This window comes from Lemur catta, chromosome 1 (assembly GCF_020740605.2).
Source record: "Lemur catta isolate mLemCat1 chromosome 1, mLemCat1.pri, whole genome shotgun sequence".
Classification (NCBI taxonomy): Eukaryota; Metazoa; Chordata; class Mammalia; order Primates; family Lemuridae; genus Lemur; species Lemur catta.
The window spans coordinates 216,641,067-216,662,484 of NC_059128.1; the positions used below are offsets into that span (position 1 = coordinate 216,641,067).

General features: G+C 40.6%; 1 protein-coding gene across 1 annotated transcript in view; it reads right to left on the reverse strand.

The window, feature by feature from the left end:
* ATP13A5 (ATPase 13A5) overlaps positions 1-21,418 on the reverse strand; it is a 105,416-nt gene that overhangs the window by 42,001 nt on the left and 41,997 nt on the right. Inside the window, exons 10-17 of the mRNA XM_045539947.1 lie at positions 20,008-20,178; positions 17,902-18,059; positions 15,060-15,248; positions 11,251-11,312; positions 9,049-9,199; positions 5,879-5,962; positions 5,063-5,219; positions 2,244-2,361 (exon numbers count right to left, since the gene is read on the reverse strand). Of these exons, the coding sequence (XP_045395903.1) occupies positions 2,244-2,361; positions 5,063-5,219; positions 5,879-5,962; positions 9,049-9,199; positions 11,251-11,312; positions 15,060-15,248; positions 17,902-18,059; positions 20,008-20,178 (1,090 nt within the window). The remainder of the gene's footprint in view (positions 1-2,243; positions 2,362-5,062; positions 5,220-5,878; positions 5,963-9,048; positions 9,200-11,250; positions 11,313-15,059; positions 15,249-17,901; positions 18,060-20,007; positions 20,179-21,418) is intronic.

A 21,418-nucleotide genomic window follows, 5' to 3' on the forward strand; every position in this document is an offset into this window, starting at 1 on the left:
TCTCAGTTCTTTGAGTATCTAACACACAGTAAAGTTCAACAGAAATTTACTAAACCAGTGAAGCGGTGAATCCTGATGAAGTATGTCTTCTGGTTTTTTAATATCCTTTTTTTATTTCAATAGATTTAGGGGGTACGAGTGGGTTTTTGCTGTATGAATAAATTTTATAATGCTGAAGTCAGGGCTTTTAGTGTACTGATTACCTGAATAGTATACATTATACCTGATAGGTAATTTTTGATTCCTTACTCCCTCCCACTCTCCCCCGTTCTGAGTGTCCAAAGTCTATTATACCACTCTGTATGACATGTATGCCCATTTTTTAGCTCACGCTTATATGTGAGTACATGTAGTATTTGTTTTTCCATTCCTGAGATACTTCACTTAGGATAATAGCCTCCAGTTCCATCCAAGTTGCTGCAAAAGACATTATTTCATTTTTTGTGGCTAAGTAATATTCCATGGTGTGTGTGTGTGTGTGTGTGTGTGTGTGTGTATATGTTTTCTTCATTCATCCATCACTGGGCACCTAGGTTGATTCCATATCTTTGCAAATGTAAATTGTGCTGCAATAAACATATGAGTACATGTGTCTTCTTGATAAAATGACTTCTTTTCTTTTGGGTAGATCCCCAGTAGTGGGATTGCTGGAACGAATGGTAGGTTTACTTGAAAGTTCTTTGGGGAATCTTCATATAGTTTTCCATAGAAGTTGTACTAATTTACATTAAACAATAGACGGTGGTGCAAACAATGTGAAAAAGGAACACTTACACAGTGTTGGTGGGTATGTTTTCTATTTTTTAGTTTGGGGTGATCTTTTCTAGGTCAAGAAACTCTTCTACTTCCCCATTATTACTCCAAATTTTTAGAAATTTAAGATTGTCCCAATTGGAAAACTTTTCTAAATATAATTTCATTTGATTCTAAGAAAAATCAAAACCCTATCTCTTTACCCTCTTTGAAAATAGTAACTAAATTCTCAAAAGCATTACCTGATATTCTCTGAGAAAATCTGGGATGGTTGGAAATCTAGAACATTTTATCCTTGTTTTCTTATTCTGTTATATTTGTAATAATCTTTATCTCACTAGTGGCTCTTAAATGAGAACAACACAGCTGCATTTGTATGTGGCCTCTGGGTGAGAGATGCTCTACTCCATCACTAGCTACAGAAATCTTTTCTTCACACGTGACCTTAACATTCATTATTCAAATTTGTGTTTGAATAATTACAATATGCTCTGTGTCCTGGGCTTTATACTTGTTCAAGAATAGCTAACACCTGGAATGTTAAATATGAGAATGCCATTCAAATATTTCAAACCAAGCTTTGTGATTCTCTTTTGAAGATTAAAATGTCATGGCTGAAAGGCTCCTTAGAGATCAGCCAATCCTACATTTTATAGATGGAGAAATAGGCACAGAGTAAGGATGGGGCAGTGATTACTAATTACCTTGGAGTCGATAGACTTACATTGTAAATAATAATGTTAAACCAAGGATATCAGTATCTTACATGAAGTAGCTAACTGTGTATAAATGAGGATCTTTCTATCAGCAAAACAAATCAAACATGAATAATATATAGATTATCTGTTATTCAATTTTCCACAGTATTTTCTACACTTTTTAATAATTTTAAAATTACCTTTAAAAACTGAAGAATATCAAAATGAAAAATAAACAATAATTTATAGATTACCCTCTAATGAGGACAATTTATCCCCTTAATGCAATTAAGAATACTGCCTTTTATTTCTTAGAAAGAATTCAATTTGCACTCAATTTGTATTGAGCCATGAAAAAACCCATGTCTAAAGGATTCTGAAAACTTTTCCAAATGCCAGTTGTCTCCTTCCCTCAACTCCTCTACACGTGAAACACCGAAGTTAGTCAATCATATAAAGCTTGGAGGCTGAAGGAGAGTCAGTTGTTTCTGGTGGGATGAGAGCTGAGACAGTGCATGATACACTGCACGGCGGAGATAACACAGCAGCATCTGGGAGTCACAGGATCTCAACTGCCATCCTTTTTCTGCCTCCAGCCAGCATTGTGACCTGAGCAAGTCCTACCCAGTCTTACCTACAATTGCCCCTCTCCAAATCAGTGAACGGGATGAGATTGATTCTCAATCTCCAAGAGTCTTCCTGATGATTTGAGATGTTCATCTGCCCATCTCGAGGGCGTACTCACTTCATGTATGCAGAGCCTGCCCTAGGGCTGACTTTTGGGTTCCTTACCTGGCCAGGCACTCTACTTCTAACAGGTTTCCCATTTTCAAGACTTTATGGGCAAGAGCAATGACACGGAAGCCTTGCACTGTGTAATTCCTCATCTCCTGTGGGAAATTCCCAGGCACTGTCAGGAAAGAGAGAAGAGGTGAGTGTATGATAATGTTGAAGACTGGCTAGCTCCTAAACAAGACTCCAGGATGCAGTCCCAGTACCTTGTCCTACCTTTCACTTCATGAAAGTGCTTTAACAGAAAACTTGCAGGTTCAGTCAAAAGGCACAGACAACTTCATCGGTGTACTCCTATTACTTTTATGGAAAAGAATGCCAGAGATATGCTGGTCACCAACTGTGCTATGAACTGAATGTGTCCTCCCAAAATTCACATATTGAAGAATAATTCTTCATGTGATAGTATTTGGATGTGAGACTTTTGGGGGAGGTGATTAGGTCATGAGGGTGGAGCCCCCATGAATAGGATTAAAGCCCTAAGAGGGTATAAGAGATGATCTTTTTTTCTACTGTGTGAAGATACAGCAAAGAGGTGGCCATCTGCGAACTGGAAAGCCCTCACCAGGAATGGAATTGACCAGCGCCTTGGTCTTGGACTTTCAACCCTCTAGAACTGTGAGAAATAAATTTCAGTTATTTAAGCCACACAAATTTTGATATAATATTTGAGTTTATGATATTTTGTTATAATAGCCCAAGCTGACTAATACAAACTGAGTGTCAGATACACTGTCTGGGTTCAGGAAGGACAGACCTCAGGACTATATATACTTGGAAAAAAATGAAAGAAACAGCTGGTTTTCTAGATCAGGGGTTAACAAACTATGGTGCACAGGCCAAATCTGGCCCACTGCTTGTTTTTGTAAATAAAGTTTTATTAGCACAGAGTCATGCCCATTTATATGTTTATTATCCATGGCTGCTTTGGGGCATCAATGGCAGGGTGGAGTAGTTAACAGATACTGTGTGGCCAGCAAAGCCTGAAATGAGTATTATCTGGCTTTTTACAGAAAAGTTTGCCAACTCCTGCTTTAGGTGATAGATGACATAATGCCAACATTTGTATATTTTCGCATGGTAATTATAATTATGTTTATATATTATAAAACCTTTATGGCTTATAATGTGCCTCAAAGGGTATTAGAAGGAAGTATAGCACAATAGGAAGTGTAGTGGCTTAAGTTCTAGTCTCCACTCTGCTCCCAACTAGCTCTCTGACCCTCGTCATGTTAAGTCTTTCTTCTGCACTTCAGTTTCTCATTTACAAAATGAGAAGGTTGCAGATCTCTATGTTCCCATTCATCTCAGACTTTCTGTAATTCTAAAATATTCCTAAAGATGGGGATCTAATTTCAAGAAAGCTCCTACTCTGCATTTCTTAAAAACGGGGTGGGGAGATGGGGAAGGCACTGAATATGGAATTAGCATACGTCAAAGATTGGATATTGGGACAATAGGAAGAATTGGAAGGGTTCCCAGGAAAATGAAAGGTGGCAAGTGACAGGCTCAAACGCTTACTGATAGAGCAGGGGCGATAGATACAAGTTTAAATGTCAAGAAGATGCTCACTTGAGTCCACATAGCTGAAACAAAAGAAACACTGTATATGCTGTAATCAGTGAAGCATGGAGTTAATTAGAGCTATGAGGAAGATCAAAGTCAGAAGGAAAGGGGGCGCTTCTAAGGTTAAAAAAAAAAAAGACTCTAAATAGAGAGAGAAGTTTTTTTTTTGGGGGGGGGACAGTCTCGCTGTGTTGCCCGGGCTAGAGTGAGTGCCGTGGCATCAGCCTAGCTCACAGCAACCTCAAACTCCTGGGCTTAAGCGATCCTACTGCCTCAGCCTCCCCAGTAGCTGGGACTACAGGCATGCGCCACCATGTCCGGCTAATTTTTTTTTCTGTATATATATTTTAGTTAGCCAGATAATTTCTTTCTATTTTTTAGTAGAGACAGGGTCTCGCTCTTGCTGAGGCTGGTCTCAAACTCCTGACCTCGAGCAATCCACCCGCCTCGGCCTCCCAGAGTGCTAGGATTACAGGCGTGAGCCACTGCGCCCGGCCAGAGAGAGAGAAGTTAAGGCAAATATTTTCCAAATCTAGAATTCTGTGCAAAACTTGATGACTATCAGCAATCATAAGGAGAATGTAGATGAAAATCAGAAGAAAAGAAAGAACAATTTTATCCAAATGAACTCATTTGAATGCAACAATATTCTTATAAATCTGACTACTGCTTAGAGAGTACATATGTTTATAAGACTTAAAAAACAATACAAATCAACTCAAAATCTGGCCCAAAAAGATGAAATTGCTGCAAAAATGATCGATTACCTTGCTCTAATACCATCTAATTTACTCTCATCACTTTTATTTCTAAGAGATTTATCTTTCCTATATTCTCATTGCATCAATCTGTCAGAGCCTCCATAAATGGAGCCAGCCCCCCTGAAGGTGATAGAACAACCCTGTCTGCAGAATTTATCTAGTGTCCAGACCTCTCCCTTTGTTCCCCTCTGAATGCTCCTCATGTGTACTCCCTAGTTCTCTGATCCCTGTGCAGCTCCCTGTTCTGGATTCACACCTTCCCAGATGCCTCAGTGTGATTGTACTGGACCATAGCCAAATATTTACTCCCTGCCTCCCTGCCTTGAAATGATCACCTCTGCCTCATAAGATCTGTTGGGTCCACCTTCTACCCACCCAGAAAATGACCAGCTCCACATTCATTGATTGTGGAGCTTTATGTATCGGTTTCTTTTATGTGTTTGATCTTTTAAAATATTTTACCGCTTGAAAGAGAAAAGTGACAGTTTGTACCTGTTTCCGATCTGCATAACCTGGCCACCATCTCCGGGGCACCCTTCAAGTAGACATGGAGGTGATCCTCCCCGGCCAGCTGAGCGATCACGGACATCCTCTGCAGGCTGGAGGAAAATGGAAACTGGTGCAAGATGGTGATGGCTTCCACGGGACTCTGCAAGTGCACCAACAAAAGGGAGACTAAAAAGCTTTCAGGTGATATTTAGCAAACACATACCAACAAAAAGGGCTGGCTCTGCAATGAGCCCAGTGACATCATGAAGTAGTATGTTTGTCACAACACTGATATTTTCCTGGCTTGCTTAAGGCAATTCCCTCAACAAGTTGTCTGGTTCTTCACGGCCCTTGCCTTTGGCTGCCTGGAGAAATCTTAGTCACCTTCCTGGCCAAGCTCACAGGTCACCTCCTTTGTGGTGCTTCTCCATTCCAGCAACAGCATTCACTCCCACCTTTGGACTCCCAAAGCTCTTTCTTCAGCCTTTATTATAGCATTTAGCACATTGTATTGCACCTATTTGCACCTATATTGATTTTTCTGCCAGTCTATGTTCCTCCAACACAGAGCCCAGCATGTCTCCTTTTGAAACCTCTTTATCTGCTGGCACCTAGCACAATGCTCTCACATACACAGGTACTTCAGTGAGTGTTTGTTGAATAAACCTAATGGAGGAATTCAAGGATGAAGGAATGAACAAACCAACTATGGAAACTGTTAGGATAAGACAAAATGATAGGAATATAAAAATACGTGATAGAAAGTTTCACCAATATTAAAGGGAAAAGAACTGTATGATTTAAAGAAGCAAATCATACCTGACTTGCTTTTGGTCCTGGTTTTATGATGTTTGAACCTGATATCCCAAATTTGCAGGAGTCTACACCATGACCTTCCATTTTCTGTTATAAAAGGAAAACATTCATAAGATTCTTTGGAGAAAAATAATAAGAAAGAAGTATCTCTCATCTATTTAACACTTTAATCTTTTCAAAGTTCTTTTCATATATTTTCTCTTGCAGGCCAATTACTTTAAGACCATCACTGTCAAATTTCTATTGTGTTGATTCATAATTAAGAATCTTATTGTAGAATGTTAAAAAGCCAGAAATATTGTGAATACATTTTTAGAAGTAACTGATAGAAGAAGTGTTAGCTACAAGTCAATGGACCTTCCTTAATGGTTACGTCTAGTAACTGGAGGAGGATTCTGTGGAGATCTGCTCTCCAATATTGCTGAGCACTATAGCTTACAGATGAGATAGGATTGGGTCCTGAGAAAAACATGGGACTACTCTTTACACTATATCTATGCTACTAGCCTAATTTAGATAACCAGAGAGTTAATATGTTAGCTGCTAGCAAATTAGAAAGCATATTTGAATATGCACCTTGTATTCTTTGGATAAGAGTTGAAGTTAATATTGTTGAGCAAACCAATATAAACCAATAGTAAGATATGGGAAAAGCAGTCATATATATAAATACTAGAGATCAGAAAATAGGAGAGAGCATCTACTCACTTGCTTGTTTAACCTTGGGGACAACACTTCATTTCTCCAAATCACAGTTCCTTCTCAAAAATATTCTGACATTCTTTCTAGCGCTAAAATTCCTAAGAATCTAAAAGGATACTTTCCCTCCACCTTATGTTTAGTGGAACGTTCCTACCTACCAAAGAATTTTTTTTTTATTTCAGCCTATTATGGGGGTATAAAAGTTTAGGTTATGTATATTGCCCCTGCCCTGCGTTCCCCCTAAATCAGAGCTTCAAGTGTGTCCATCCCCTAGACGGTGAGCATCGCACTCATTATGTATGTATACACATATCCCCTACCCCCCTACATCTGCCGGACACCCAATTAATGTTATTCCTAAATGTGCTCTTAGGTGATGATCAGTGAAACCAATCTGATGGTGAGTATATGTGGTGCTTATTTTTCCATTCTTGGGATACTTCACTTAGTAGAATGGGTTCCAGCTCTATCCAGGAAAATACAAGAGGTACCAGATCACCCTTGTTTTTTGTGGCTGAGTAGTACTCCATGGTATACATATACCACATTTTATTAATTCACTCACATATTGATGAGCACTTGAGGTTGTTTCCACATCTTTGCAATTGTGGATTGTGCTGCTATAAACATTCAAGTGCCTTTTTTATAGAATGTCTTTTGGTCTTTTGGGTAGATGCCCAATAATGGGATTGCTGGATCAAATGGTAGGTCTACTTGTCTCTGTTTAAGGTTTCTCCATATTGCTTTCCATAGAGGTTGCACTAGTTTGCAGTCCCACCAGCAGTGTATGAGTGTTCCTGTCTCCCCACATCCATGCCAACATTTATTGTTTTGGGACTTTTTGATAAAGGCCATTCTCACTGGAGATAAGTGATATCTCATTGTGGTTTTGATTTGCATTTCCCTGATGATTAGAGATGTTGAGCATGTTTCATATGTTTGTTCTACCAAAGAATATTTAACTCGAGATTGCTTCTGATCCAGCTTTAAACTCAGTGACTAATCTTGCATTTTTATGCTTTCTTTGGAATGGATGCAACTATTTTTATAAACAGTTCTTATAGAGCTAATACTAAAGATTTATTTTCCCAAGCAAGACTCCAACTTGTATGTTATTTGGAAAGACAGAACAACCCTCCTCTGCTGGAGAAGGAGACAAAGTTAGGACCAGGATCAAAGTCACTTATAAGAGGACCCTGTGCAACTCAGCATTCTGTCAATTCCAATGATGTCGGTAAGGACAGCACTCATAATAAGTACACTGATTCCTCTCCATTAAGATTCAGAAAACTGGTTACAGTTTTGTCTTCGTGTCAAAATTTTTCTGCAGCAAATGCCCTCATTTTAGCTTACTGACAGCAGAAATTTCCCTTTTTACAAGGTTTCCCCTTTTATTGATTTGGCCTCTGGAAAACTAAAATTTTCCTATTACGCATCTTTACATTAGCCTCTTCATGCGGTACACTTCATTCTCCTGCAATTATTTCTTTCCATTCTTTGGCAACTATGTTTAACTGCTGTCCTGTGTTTTATGTGTCATTGTAAGTAGCTTTAGAACATTCTTTGGATGGCAGTAGAATGTAATTCATTAACTAGTTAAGTAATGAATATCCTCTACTGTTTGACTCTTCATAGTTTTCAAACCCATTTAAGTTCATTGTCTCAGTGCTCACCACAAGTGTATGGATGAGACATTATTATCCTAAAAGTACAGATGAGGTCACAGACTCAGAGTCTCGTGCTGAATTTGTCAACACACAGCTACAGAGTGGTGGCTTGCAGAGGTCTTCTGCTATGTCACAGCAGCCTCTGGGATGGGTTGTCATTCACACTCAGCCTGGAAAACTAGACCACTTGGAATGAGGATCCTCCAATTTGGTGTCTAGACTTAAGCTGTACAATACAGTAGCTACCAGCCACTTGCAGCTATTTAAATTTAGATAACTTAAAATTAAATACAATTTAAAATTCAGTTTCTCCATTGCATAGCCACGTTTCAAGTGCTCAGAAGCCACATACAGCTAGCTAGTGGCTACAATACCAGACAACACTGCTTAGACAACTATTTCTCTGAGAGTGTTTGGGAGAACATTGGTTTTCTTAAAGAACATGTCACGTTATAGCCTATCAATAAGGTTCTTCAGGTCGATAGGCTTGGTAAATGCTGCATATCATATTCCCTCTTGAATATTTATAAAGCACCACAGTGTATTAAAGAAATCTTGCAATTGAGAAATCAATTGAACTTCGTTTAAACCACAATTTATTTGATCGTGGGCCCCTATTTCATGTTGCACTCATTAACACAGTTCTTTGGAACAGAGGTTGGGAAAGTGTGGTAGGATCAGACCTTCATTTGCATATCATCATGAATCTTCTCTGGGTTTTAACCAAAGTTACAAAAGCTTCAGCACTCCTAGTAAGGATTCCTGCAGGTTCTACTCATTCAATTATACAAATTATCACCTTACCCACGCAGTGCCCTCAAACATTTTGAGGTCCAGAGGGTCTCCCTGGACAGTCCCATCAAGCAGGATCAGAGAGTGGCAGCTGGCCATGGCCGCACACAGCGGGCCCCACGGCAATGCCTTGCCCGAGGCAAAGCTGTGTACATCCTGGAAGCTGGTAGAGAACATAATAAGTTAGAGTCTTCAATAAAATCATTTTGCACACTCTGGCCTTTAAATCTTACTAAGGTAGAGCTCCAAGCACGTAACCCTTATGCTCAAAACCCTTCCACGGCTCTGCATGCTCCACATAATAAAGTCCAGACTCCTTAGCCTGGTTCTCAAGGTCCCATCTGCTTCAGATCTACCTTACCTGACAGCTTCCACCTCTGCCAATGTCCTTTACGTCCTGGACTCTGGAGCCAGATTAAACTTCCTGCTGTTTCTAAACTTGCCCAGGAACTTCCCTGCCCTCAAGCACCTGCTCACTTGGTTTCTTTATTTGGTTTCTTTATTTTTTAACCAGAGTATTCTGTCTACAGAGTGATCTTTATAAAACTCTTCTTTGTGTTAGACACAAATTCCTTTCTCAACAGAGTTTGCCACTGGCCAATCAATAATATAATTTCAGAGGGCTTGGATATAATTGTGGGGACTTTTGTCATGTTACCTGAAGACAGCCCACATAATGTCAGTATTGTGGAAAGGTGTGTGAGCAGGAAACTCAGAGCTATACCTGCAAAGTCTGTAGAGCTAGCCTTAAAAAGCCACAGACCCTAGGTAAGAAGTCTCCAGGCTAACTAGGTAAGCAGGGATAAGAAAGATGCCTTCCTGCTGGCTCCAGGCAAATTAAAAAATGCATAGACTTGGAAGCATTTCTCACTATTCAGCCCTTTGGAGTTTGCTCCATTTCCTAAAACTACCTGGACATCCCACCTCTAAAGCCTGTTTTCCTCTTTGATAGTATGGACTGGCGTAGCTTACCTTCCTCTTCTCCTACCTTACAGCTGAATGGTGATTGTGTTTAGTTGTTTCTGCTCTGCAAAAAGCTCCTGAATGCTGGGGGCAAGGGTGGAAGATGGAGGAGTGGAAACTGCCCACATCTTTTTCCCCTTTCACTTCTCTGGCCATGGAGCCCCTGCCTTTTTAGACAAAGGCCTGGCTGGGACATCCGAGCAGCCAGCAGCAGAGACACATGAGTAGAGTTAGAGCCCAGGGAGTTCCTTGACCTCCAGCCCAGGGTATCTTCTGCTACATCACACTGCTTGTCTGCTGTCACCTTGTGCCTTCCTGCACCTGCCCCCATCATAGTCATGCATAACTCCTTCTCTGAATGACAGCAGCCTCAGCCACTGTTGGAGCCAAAATGGGGTACCCAGAGATTAAAAGCAGAAGCCATCACCACTCAGACTGAGAACATAGGTCTTAACCCTGCAGAAAAGGAGCTAGGAGCTGGGGGGGGAGGCTCCCTGCGGGGCCTCCTTCCTGACTGTCTGTTGTTCCTCTGTCTTGCTCTGTTCTGGGGCAGGCATCCATGTGACTGTCCTCTCCTCTCCCTAGTGCCAGCTTTTAGCCCATATCTGTGACATTTCTAGCCACACATCCCTCCAAACTTATCTCAAGTGCCAACTCCTCCAGGTGGCATTCCTTGACTCACTAAATTTCAAAATTAACTTCTGTCTGTACTCACCATGTAATTATATAAAAATCAGGACTGTGTGTTATCTCAAGCAATTTTTATTGCTTCTTCTCCATTCTGATATTTCTGCCTTAATGGTAACCATTTTCATGGTCTGTGTGGTACCTTGAAGCTGGGTGTATTGGCACCTTTCACCCCAGTAGACTGTGAGCTCCATGAGGGAGGAGACGAGCACTTCTCTGCCAGATTCCCACCACACCTGCCTGCACTCGCCACCCAGGAAGTCTTTGCAGTTTTTAATTAAGCACGGTCTTCATTTCACTATTTTTCCTCTGTTTTGTTAATTTAGTTCCTTAATTATCTACCTCCTTTTATTCTATTTCTCCTGCGGAGTTTGAAGACCCACCTTCCCTATCTAATTCTAAACTTAGGATTCATTTAATTAAATAAGTTAGAATAATTGGGAGCTGGTTCCAGCCAATTATTATATATATTTTAGGTGGCATTCATCCCCTGACATCTGAAGGATAGATTTGAGTATCACCAAGGTAACCCTACCAATCACACAATCTATCTGAGAGACCTACCAGTTGTCAGCAGTAGGGACAGTCCCCCAGAGGTCCAGCCCATCCTCAGTGAGAGTGCCAGTCTGAATAAAAATTAGAATTGATATTAGCATACAACTTAAAACTTTTAATCATATCATGATTTAAACAAAATCCAAGCTTCTAAGAAATTACAATAGATCCAGTTCTCCAAATCCCTTGTAATTAACAAATTTTAAATCGGAGAAGGGTACCTAAAAGAAATACTAAGCAGGTGATACACGATCCCCAGAAGACCATATTGATAATTAGGCAATTCTAGTTACTAACTATGATGACGAAGTGCAAGTGCTTTGTTTGGTTTTGTTTGTTTATTGATGTGACTGTTGCTGTTGTTAAATGGAAGAGTTTCAGTACAAGAACTAGCTCGAGTCTGACTTTTTAGTTGGCACCTGGTGTCTTTCCAAAGCAGAGCTCAGAATTTTTTTCTTTCTTTCTAAGACTGTTTAGTTCACAGTTTGCCATCTGGCTCACAGTAATTTTCTAAAAATATGGGTGACACAGCGACTGTCCAGATTGATAATGAAATGTTGATAAAGGGCTTTGAGACTATAGAGAGAAGCTAAGTGCTAATAATAAATATTAATTAATGCCCATAAATGGGTTTCATTGTCAGATCAAGAGGAAATTGGTCGGCAGATTTGATTTGCTGTATTATGGGAGAGTATTTGTCAGATAATGTAACAGAGAAAGCAAAATGGAACTGAGTACAATGACAGCACTTTTAATTTCCTCATTGCTTCACAGTCGCTCATTAATTACAGACCCTGGTGTCTTGATGCAGTCGGCTAACAGCTTTAGGCCTACTTAACACCCAGAGTAAATGGAGTTGGCTACAGATGCTTCAGCACTGCCAGGGTGGAGCTCAGCAGCGGAATACCCTGTTTCAACACTGACATTCCGGTCTCTGACACTATTTTTTAAGGTCATCTCTGTATAAACATTGACTATTCTAGCTTTCTGTCAAACGGCATTGTCTATCATTACAGCACATCACATTAACATAATGCTTTACACGAAGTGCTTGCAATGCTTTCCATTTTTACAACCAGGTAAATCGGGAGGAGACAGGTTAGAGGTGAAATGAGCAGCCTGAGGTCGCAGTGGCTTACAGGTTGCAGAGGCAGAACTGGAATCCAAGGGGGCTTCCACCAGACTAGAAAGTGTTAAGTACATTCTGCAGGGCATGTGGAAAGACAAAGCCCATTCTGGTTTCTGGATTAAAGAATTAACATATCTTTGTTTTGTTAATTTATTTGGACTTCACAGAGAAAGAGCTTACATGCCTGTGTGAGTTATTTCTTAAACAACAACTACTTTAGTCAAAAAGAGCTATTTGCTTCATTTCTCCCCTGCATTTTATAAGAGCCCCAACTGCGTTTAGCTTCCAAATCTTCTTGAGTTGTTGCATTTCCAGAAGAGTTAGCAACTTAATTCAAACTGAAATGTTTTCCTGATGACTAGATTATGTTTTCAAACATCAATATTTTGAACATGAAAACGGAGATGATACCACAACAAAACAGAAATGGGACCATGTTTTTTGTCTATGTGAAAATGACCCTTATACAATAAAACTAACCATAAATAGAGAGAAAACTAAATTACAGTTGAGGTTCTAAAGGGAATAAGATAGAAAAAGAAAACCTCTTAGCATAAATATAAGCCCAGGCTTGGACTGAATTGAATAAAAAGAAAGAACCTGTCGTAGGGAACTTATAATAAACCAACATCAACTAGAAATATACATGGGAACAAATATGCTCACAAGCCCAGTGATACATATCTTCTAAATGAAAAATAACACTAGATGATGAAAATTCAGTTAATTGTGGAGTGAGTGGTTTACTCCAACATCATGTTGATAAGAGTTTTATAATGTGAAAGCTGAAAAGAAACTTGGAGATCACTGAAGTTCAATCTTCTTGTCTTAAAAAGTCACAGAAACTTAGTACCAAATTCAGGGTTAGATTTCTCATTTTGCCAATTTTCGACCAAGAGTTCTTTGCCACATGTTGTCATGCCATACAGAGTTTGGCCAACAATGCAGATGAGGACATGAGGATGCAAAGGAAGAAATTTTGTACAGAAAGTAAAATGAACAGCCTCTGGAAAAAATTAATTTTAGAAACACACATATGTAATGAACATATTTTTTAAATCTCCCTCCTATATTCCAGATACTAGTGAGGCTGTTGGGTAAGTAACAGGGACTCCTCTAAGAAAACTTCCAGGGATTGTTAACAGGCTCTGAATGTAAAATGAACCTATTGTTAAGTTAACCTTAGACTGGTTGCAACTGAGAACTTACTTTGCCAAACAAAACACAAAGAGAAAGAAAACAGATAATCTAAGAGATGTGCCACTTTCAGCTGGGGTCCAAGACTGGTCAGGTCCACTCACGGACGTCTCTCAAGTTTGTCCTCTACTCTGCATTCCTGTCTTCCTCGTCTAGGATGGTGAATGGTCTCTTCAGTTGTTCCCAGATGGCCTCTTTCCTCATCCTAGCTCCCTTTCATCCCTTCTCACCAACTCCTCCTCCCCACCAGTGGAATAAATAAAACACCTATAAAAATGCCACTAATCTTCTTGAAAAACAAGGGCTCCCATTCTCCTTCAAGGCAAGGCCTCACTCCTTAGCTTTGCATGAGAGGCCCTCAACATTGGGCCCTCCCTCTCCAGATTTATTTTCTACCAACCAGCCTACATTCTAGCCACAGCCCATGTCCTCTGCTCCCGCAATGTGGCGGGCCCCTGTGCTTCTGAACTGCTCGCCTCTAAGCCTGGGGCTTATTGTGTCCAACAACCAAGGCTACAGCTCCAAGGTGATATCCCATGTGTGGCAGGCAACCATGCCCCATGCTCTGCCTGTTCTTCTATTAAGCACATATCTCATGGCATGATCGTCACCGACACTCCCATTTTCCCTGCTTCATCAGCTAGATCTTGGGCTTCTCAAGAGCTGGGAACATCACATTAGTGGGATTCTACAGCACTGTGCACAGCATTGGCTCTCTGCCAATATGGGTTAACCAAAAAATGGCAAAAGCCTTGATCAATTATTCAAACACAAATGAACTGAAGACACAGGGGCCAAGGCAGGCCCATTGCATCACAGCAGTTACACTGGTCTGTCCAAGCTGAGGATAGGATCTGAACATCAGACAGCTGATGCTGCAGTCTCTCCAGGTCCCCCACAGGAGAACCACAAGGGTGGGGGTCTTGGGACCTGCCCCATAGCAGCAGTCCTCCCCATCTGGCCTAACTCCTCTTCTGCCGCCTTTCTAGGTCCCTAAGCACAGAGACAACCTAACCTGGAATGCTGATCCCTGGGAGAGCAACAGGGAAACAAGTGGCAGGAGTGACAAACATGGGGCACTGTCTGCTCCCTTCCTTTCCTTAAGAGAAGCAGAGGAGGAGAAAAGAATATGTCCACTTATGCTCTGCACAAAGGGGTTCAGGGAACAGAAATGTTCCTCACACTTTTTTTGCTGGAAAAGCTGGTCAATGATAGAAGTTCTACAGTAAGGGATTGTTTTAAAATAAAAAAGTCACAAAAACATTAATTTTGCAGGGAAAAAATTCATGACGTGATGGCTAAGCCACTACCTTAGGAGTCAGCGAAGCTGGTTTCTAGAGTGTGGTCTCACACTAGCTCACCATGAGAACCTTTCTGGCCTCAGTGTTCTCACCTGGAAAACAGAGGACCTGGACTAGACATTCTCTGAGGCCCTCCCCACCTCTACTGTGCCTTGAAATCTAGCCTTCAACCTGGAAAGTTGGGATCGTACTTTGTCAAAGCACACGAGGTTTATTTGCCCACACATATTAATTCTCTGTGGGGAGATACAGAAGATTTTCTTTTTCTTCAGCCTCTTCTGGGCATACACAATGCCTATGGTCAGGGCAGCTGGCAGCACGGGAGGGACAGTGAAGGTGAGGAGGATCAGGGCCATGGGCGCGGTGTCTCTTGGAGGGACCTGAGGTGAGGAGGGACACATACATGGATTAGTCCAGAAGAGCAGGTTGGCACCCTTCCTGACACCTTCCTCCTGCTGCACCATAGGGGCCCTAGAGACTTGGGCTCAGAATACTCATGGAGTCCGCTCTCTTGGTGGGGCTGAGTGTTCTCTTGGCTGTACCTATGAAATGAACACATTGTCTCCCACTGCAGAACAAAGGAGACCTTTGATCCCTGCTCCAAGTCCACTCTGCCCTTTCCTGACTCTGTTTCTCTCCACTTAGCATTCCTTCTGCCCAGGCACCTATTCCTTCTCTGCTCCTCATATTTCCAGGCACTCTCTGGGCTCCCAGGGCACTGGGACTAGTCTTGGGTTATAACACTTACTCAGCAGCATGACTGTTGGTTTATAAATCTCTCTCCCCAACTAGCCTATAAACTCAGTGGGTGCAGCAGCTGTGGCTTGTTCACCTTTGAAGTCATCTTTGAATCCATTTACTCACCTCTAAATAGATACAGAGCCTCGCATGAGCTCTGGCACAGAGGAGGTGCTCAGTACACAGATTGAATGAATGGTGATCTGATAGAAACTAGGACCAAGATTCTGCCAAGATCTCAGCATATATTATTAGCTGTAGGGAAGCCACTGTATAATTAGCCTGCCCTCAATGGATACTGACTCTGGGGCAGGCACTGTGTTAGGCTAGGGACATTATTTAATTACTCCTCACAATGACCCTATGATGTAAACACTGTTATTCTCTCCATTTAACAGATGAGGAAACAGAGGCTGAAAAAAATTAAATAACTTTCCAAAGGCTACATGATAGTTAGATGATGAGGATATGAACTCTGGTCTGCCTGGTTCCAGAGTACACGTGGCCAGTGTGTGACATTATCAAGTCAATTCTCATGGAGTCAGGGTCCCTGGCAGGTCTATAGAGGAGGCTCATCCAGCTAAGGTCAGGGCCAAGATCAAATCACAGCATTGTTTGTTTTATTTCTCACATGCTCTAGATATTAATGATTCTACCCTCTACAACCTTGTCTATGTTTTTGTGAAATTAACCAACATTTTAGCCATAAATGATGTCCTGTTTTGAGTATTAGAAACATAGAATTCAAATTTAATAACAACAGCTGCTGGGCTCATCTTTTCCCCAATGTCAATTTATCACAAAATTCATCATTTCCTGTTTTTTCTTACCACAGACACAGAGGAGTTTTGACCCTGAAGACTTAGCTTCGTCTAAGCCTGAACCAGTGCAGATAGAGGCAGCCAACAGAGCCTCAGGTGCTGACCCATGAGAAGATGGGGTCTGGGATCAGTCTGCTGCTTTGGTGTGTAATGGATATTGAGTTCTGCCCAGAAAACCTTCATCCCCACTCACTACCAGGGCTTCCATGGGCTTTTTCCTTGCTTTTCTGCTCAGTGTTCCTGTTCCTCAGATGAAACTGACAAACTTCCTGAAAATCTGGCTCCATCCTACTACTAACAAAATGTGCTGGCTTCTTCTGCCCTCCCTTGACCTAGAAATGCTCCCCGGTGGCTTATCTCAGATTGAAATAACTATTCAAAGGTTCAGTTTCAGGATGAACATTGCCTAGAAATTCTTGTGACTGTGTCTGCCCACCAACCGTCCCCGCATCCACACAAAGATGCTGCCAGTTTGGACATTGTAATTAGGCCACTTACACCTACTTTCTCACCTGTGTTTACATGTTTTATTCACAGTTTTCTCTTCTTCACTACCAGCCAATGCTACTATGATCCCAGCATGTCTGATATAGAGACTACATGGTTTACAACAGAATCAGACTCTCAAGACCAGAAAGGATCTCAGAAATCATTAGTGACAGCCCTTCTCTCCCCAGCCAATACACCTATGAAGAGAGGCTTCTAAATGAAACCCGACACTCTGCAGCTTAAAAGGAAGTGGGGATCCCATGCAGTAACAGCTCTGTAAAAGAAGGAATTTAATTTAATTTCAGATCCCAACCAGAACACACAGGCAACCCACTGATTGCGTAGTGGTTTAGGTATTACCTGGGGGCAAAGTAGGCATGACATTCAAGATCCCCTTTATTCTGATCTACTCCCACCATGCTAGACTTATCTCACAATCGCTTGCTGGTTCCAGAAGATCCTTGTGTCTTTCTTTCTTTGGGTTTTGCTCACTCAAATGAGCATGCCCTTCCTTCTCTCTGATCTGATTGACTAAATTTCCCCCCTCCTATCAGGCTTGAGAAACGTGTACTTCCTCTAAGGCTATTTGGGTCTGGGTATCACAGATGCCACACTTGCATTACCCCTCATTCCTATTCAAGTGGTGAAAGCAGCCAGTGAACTTTGCAACTTTTCACAGTTGCACTATCCAATACAATTGGATTGGCACTAACTGCATGTGGCTATTTAAACTAATTAAAATAAAATTAAAAATTCATTTTCTTAGTCACATTAGCCCCATTTCAAGTGTTTAATAAGTACATGAGGTTGTTACCATATTGGACAGTGGAGATATAGACTATTCCTACCATCTAAGAAAGCTCTTTTGGACAGCATAGATTCATAGAATGATGGGATCAACAGGTAACCTTATCCAAACCTCTTGAGTCAGGTCAAGCTGTTTGGGAAAGCTATACTATTGCAAAGCTTTACCCCCAGTACTTACTCCATGGTACATATATATTCCTAGGGCATAGAAAAAACCCACAACACCAAGGCAGGCCAGGAACATCATGAACTTGAAGGCATCACTGTACAGTTTGAAGTTCAGAGGCCGGGGGTAGAGGATCGATCTCACCAAGTCCCCTTTGGCTGTATTGTAACCTACATAAAGATAATCACAGTGAACTAAGGTCTTTTAATACAGTTTCTCTCAAAACCAAAAGTGATTTGGACTGAAGTAAGGATCGGGTACGTGGCTCATTTGAATATGGAGTGAAGTCAGCATTGCTCTGACCTAACAGTGTATCCACATTCTTTGTTGCTACAGATAGCCAAGAGCAATTGATGGCTTTCACTTAGCTCTGCTTAATTCTCTTGCTCTGGGAGGCAGTGCCTCAGTGGCTCACAGTGCAGCTCCCCATTCACCCACGGAGTTGAGAAAAAGAGGACTAAGGAGTTAAAGAAGTGGGAACCTGAGAAAATGAGATGCTGAGAGACGGAGCTTTAAAGCTCAGATATATCTTGAAAAATAATTGAAAATTAAGAGAAAAGGAAAGGACAAAGAAAGTAATTCCTTAAAAATGTATACATATAGGCATCTGATCATGTCATTCTTGTGCTTAAAAACCTTCCAGAGTCCCCACTTTCTTAAAATATAATTCAAATTTCTAGGCATGGCATTCAAGGTCCCCTTCACCCTGATCTACTCCTATTTTGCTGGACTGATCTCTTCACTGCTCACTCATCCCAGAAGGCCCCTGCACATTCCTTCCTTTGTGTTTTGTAGACACAAATTAGCATGTCCTTCCAGCTCTGATATGATTGGCTAAGCCCTCCTCATCTGATCAAAACTGGCTCAAAAAGCCACCTCATCAGGTAAGGGCTTCCAGAGTTCTTCTCTCACACTTCACACCAAAAGTAATTTCTCTTCCTCTTTGCAGTCCTTGTAATACTTGGTCATATGGCATCTATCACCACGCTATGCTTTATGAAACTATGAATTTGTCTGTCTCCTGTACAAGACCATAATATTCTTTAAGGAAAAGGTATATCTCACAAATTTTTGCTTTAGCTTTCAATGCATAGCACATAGTAGATACTCATTAATATCTAAATTAAAGTGATTGACTATTATATATTCTAGATATGAGTCAGTATTATAAGTATAAAATGTGCCTTATCTTCACTGCTTGGTGGACAAATATGGCTTTGCTACCTGAGCATTTTATGAGTACTCAGGTGGTTTCCATGCCATTAGCTTCTGTTTAGGCAGCAGGCTGAGCCATGCTCTAATACCCACTAACTGGATTAAACATTCTAAAAATTTGATTTTTTATTTTAAAAAATCAGCTGAAACAATTAAATCATAGACCAAACTAAAGCATAGTGGTTTCAAAGTGCAACGTGTGTTTTGCATCTGTGACAATGTGGGGTGGCAGAAACACAGGTTAGAGGTGAGTACAAAAGCTGGGACCAGATCATGGAAGAACCTGGTTGTACATCATGTGAAAGATTGGGACTTGGGAAGTATTTGTAGAATCATCAGGATAAGACGCCTCATTTGGCATGGGAAAAAGTGAGGAGTTAAAGATGATATTAAGAGGCTAGCTAGATGGCGATCCTGTTAACAAAGATAATACAGGAGGAGGAGTTTACTTTTAGATGCATTCTCCACTTTGAAGTATCTGCAGGGCACCCAGTGGCGGTATCCAGCAGGGAGTTGGAAATACAGCCTTCACAAGCAACTCTTTGAAAGGAAAAAGTCCTCATAGTCATAGTAGTTGAAATTATTTTTTTAATAATCACTCAGAGGGGGTTTAGAAGGAAAAGAGAAGAAGCCTTTTGGTCACAAACTAAAATAAGAGCATAGTTTTACCTTTGAGAAATTTTACTTCATCCACATATACCATTCATTACATACAATGGTTTGAATGATAAACCATTCAGTTAAAAATAGTGACAATTTAGAATAATAAGGGCCTGAATGAAATAAAGTGTGGCTCTTATTACCAAAATGTGGCAAACTCCCTAATTCTAAAAAAAAATTCCCTAATCTAACTCTCTCCACTTTCAAGCATAGACTAAATTTACAAAAGTGGAATCCACTAACCTGTTTGCAAAACGACTGCTCTTACAGGCCCCTGCCCAGAGGGTTTGACCTGGATAACTTCTGTTCCGCAGAAAAGGACGTGTTTCCGGTAATCCTCCAAGCTGTGAGATTTCCAAGGCATAGTGCTCTCCGTTTGGGGCAACGGTGTCTTTGTAACAGGTATACTTTCTCCTAAAGAAGATTGTATTCTCTTGATTTTACGTAAACTCAAGTAATTGTTTAGAACTGGTACTTGCTAGCTTTAAGGAATTATACAAACCACAACTAATCTGGTCTTAATGCCCTTCTTGTGAGTCAGATGCCTGTTCTTAGGAATGCTGGTGGCACAAGCAATGGTAGACTTGATTTTATTTCAAATACTTCTGTAAGATCTGCCTATTTTTTCTATACTTGGCCTGCATGGCTTGTTGTCATAATTTAAAAAGCAGCCTATTTTAGCTGAGTTGTCAATCATTCTCCCAAGCGTTCATTAAGCTCAGCACTATTCTAGGCAATGAAGGAGCTATCGAGCACATGAATAGTAACTATACATATATATATATATATATGCTTTTCATTCACCCATTTACTCATTTGTCGACTTATTCACTCATTCATTCAACAAATATTTTTAAGTGCTTATTTTGTGCCACCAACTGTGCTAGGTGCTGGGTATATAATAATGCACAAGAGAGACAGGGAGCTCAGGAAGCCAGGCTAGAAAATAGTAGTCATCCCACATCATTTCCAGATATAACCTCTCAAAGCCCCCTTTTTAACATCCCAATCCTTAGGCTTTTCCATTTCCATTACTGAATAAAGCCCAAACTCTCTTGCTAGGCTGTCAAAGCCTACCACAATTCAAGCACCATTGCATCTTATTCCCCTACACAAGCTCCAGCTGAACTAGGCCACTTGCATTTCCTTTTATTGACTCCCCATTCTTTGCAAGAACTAATCTTTTTCCTTTCCCTGATGGCTGTAAGACAGGATATTTAAGGTACAAAGAAATTAGCTCAGAGTTCAAGAAGGATAAATTTCAGAAACAAAATAAAAATGTTAATAACACGTTCTGGCTTCCAGATTTAAAGAGCACTAGAAAGAATTTAAAATTCCATCAGTTTTTACCAAATGTTCAATTAGCAAGATAACATGTCATCTTTCTAATTTGAAAGTAGTATTATATTGATCATAATTATACAAATTTAGGTCTCATCTCTCTTTCTAGGTAATAACGGAGGGCAAGGACTTTTGACATACATAACTTTTTATACTCCTCATTTTCCCTAGTAATATGTAATAGGTTCAAAATATATAGGTTTGCCAAATGCATGGATGAATTAAATAAAAACAATTACCCAGGCTTTTCTATGATTGGTTTTTTAAAACTAGATCCCTGCCATGGTATATTTTTTTACATCCTAAAGGGCAA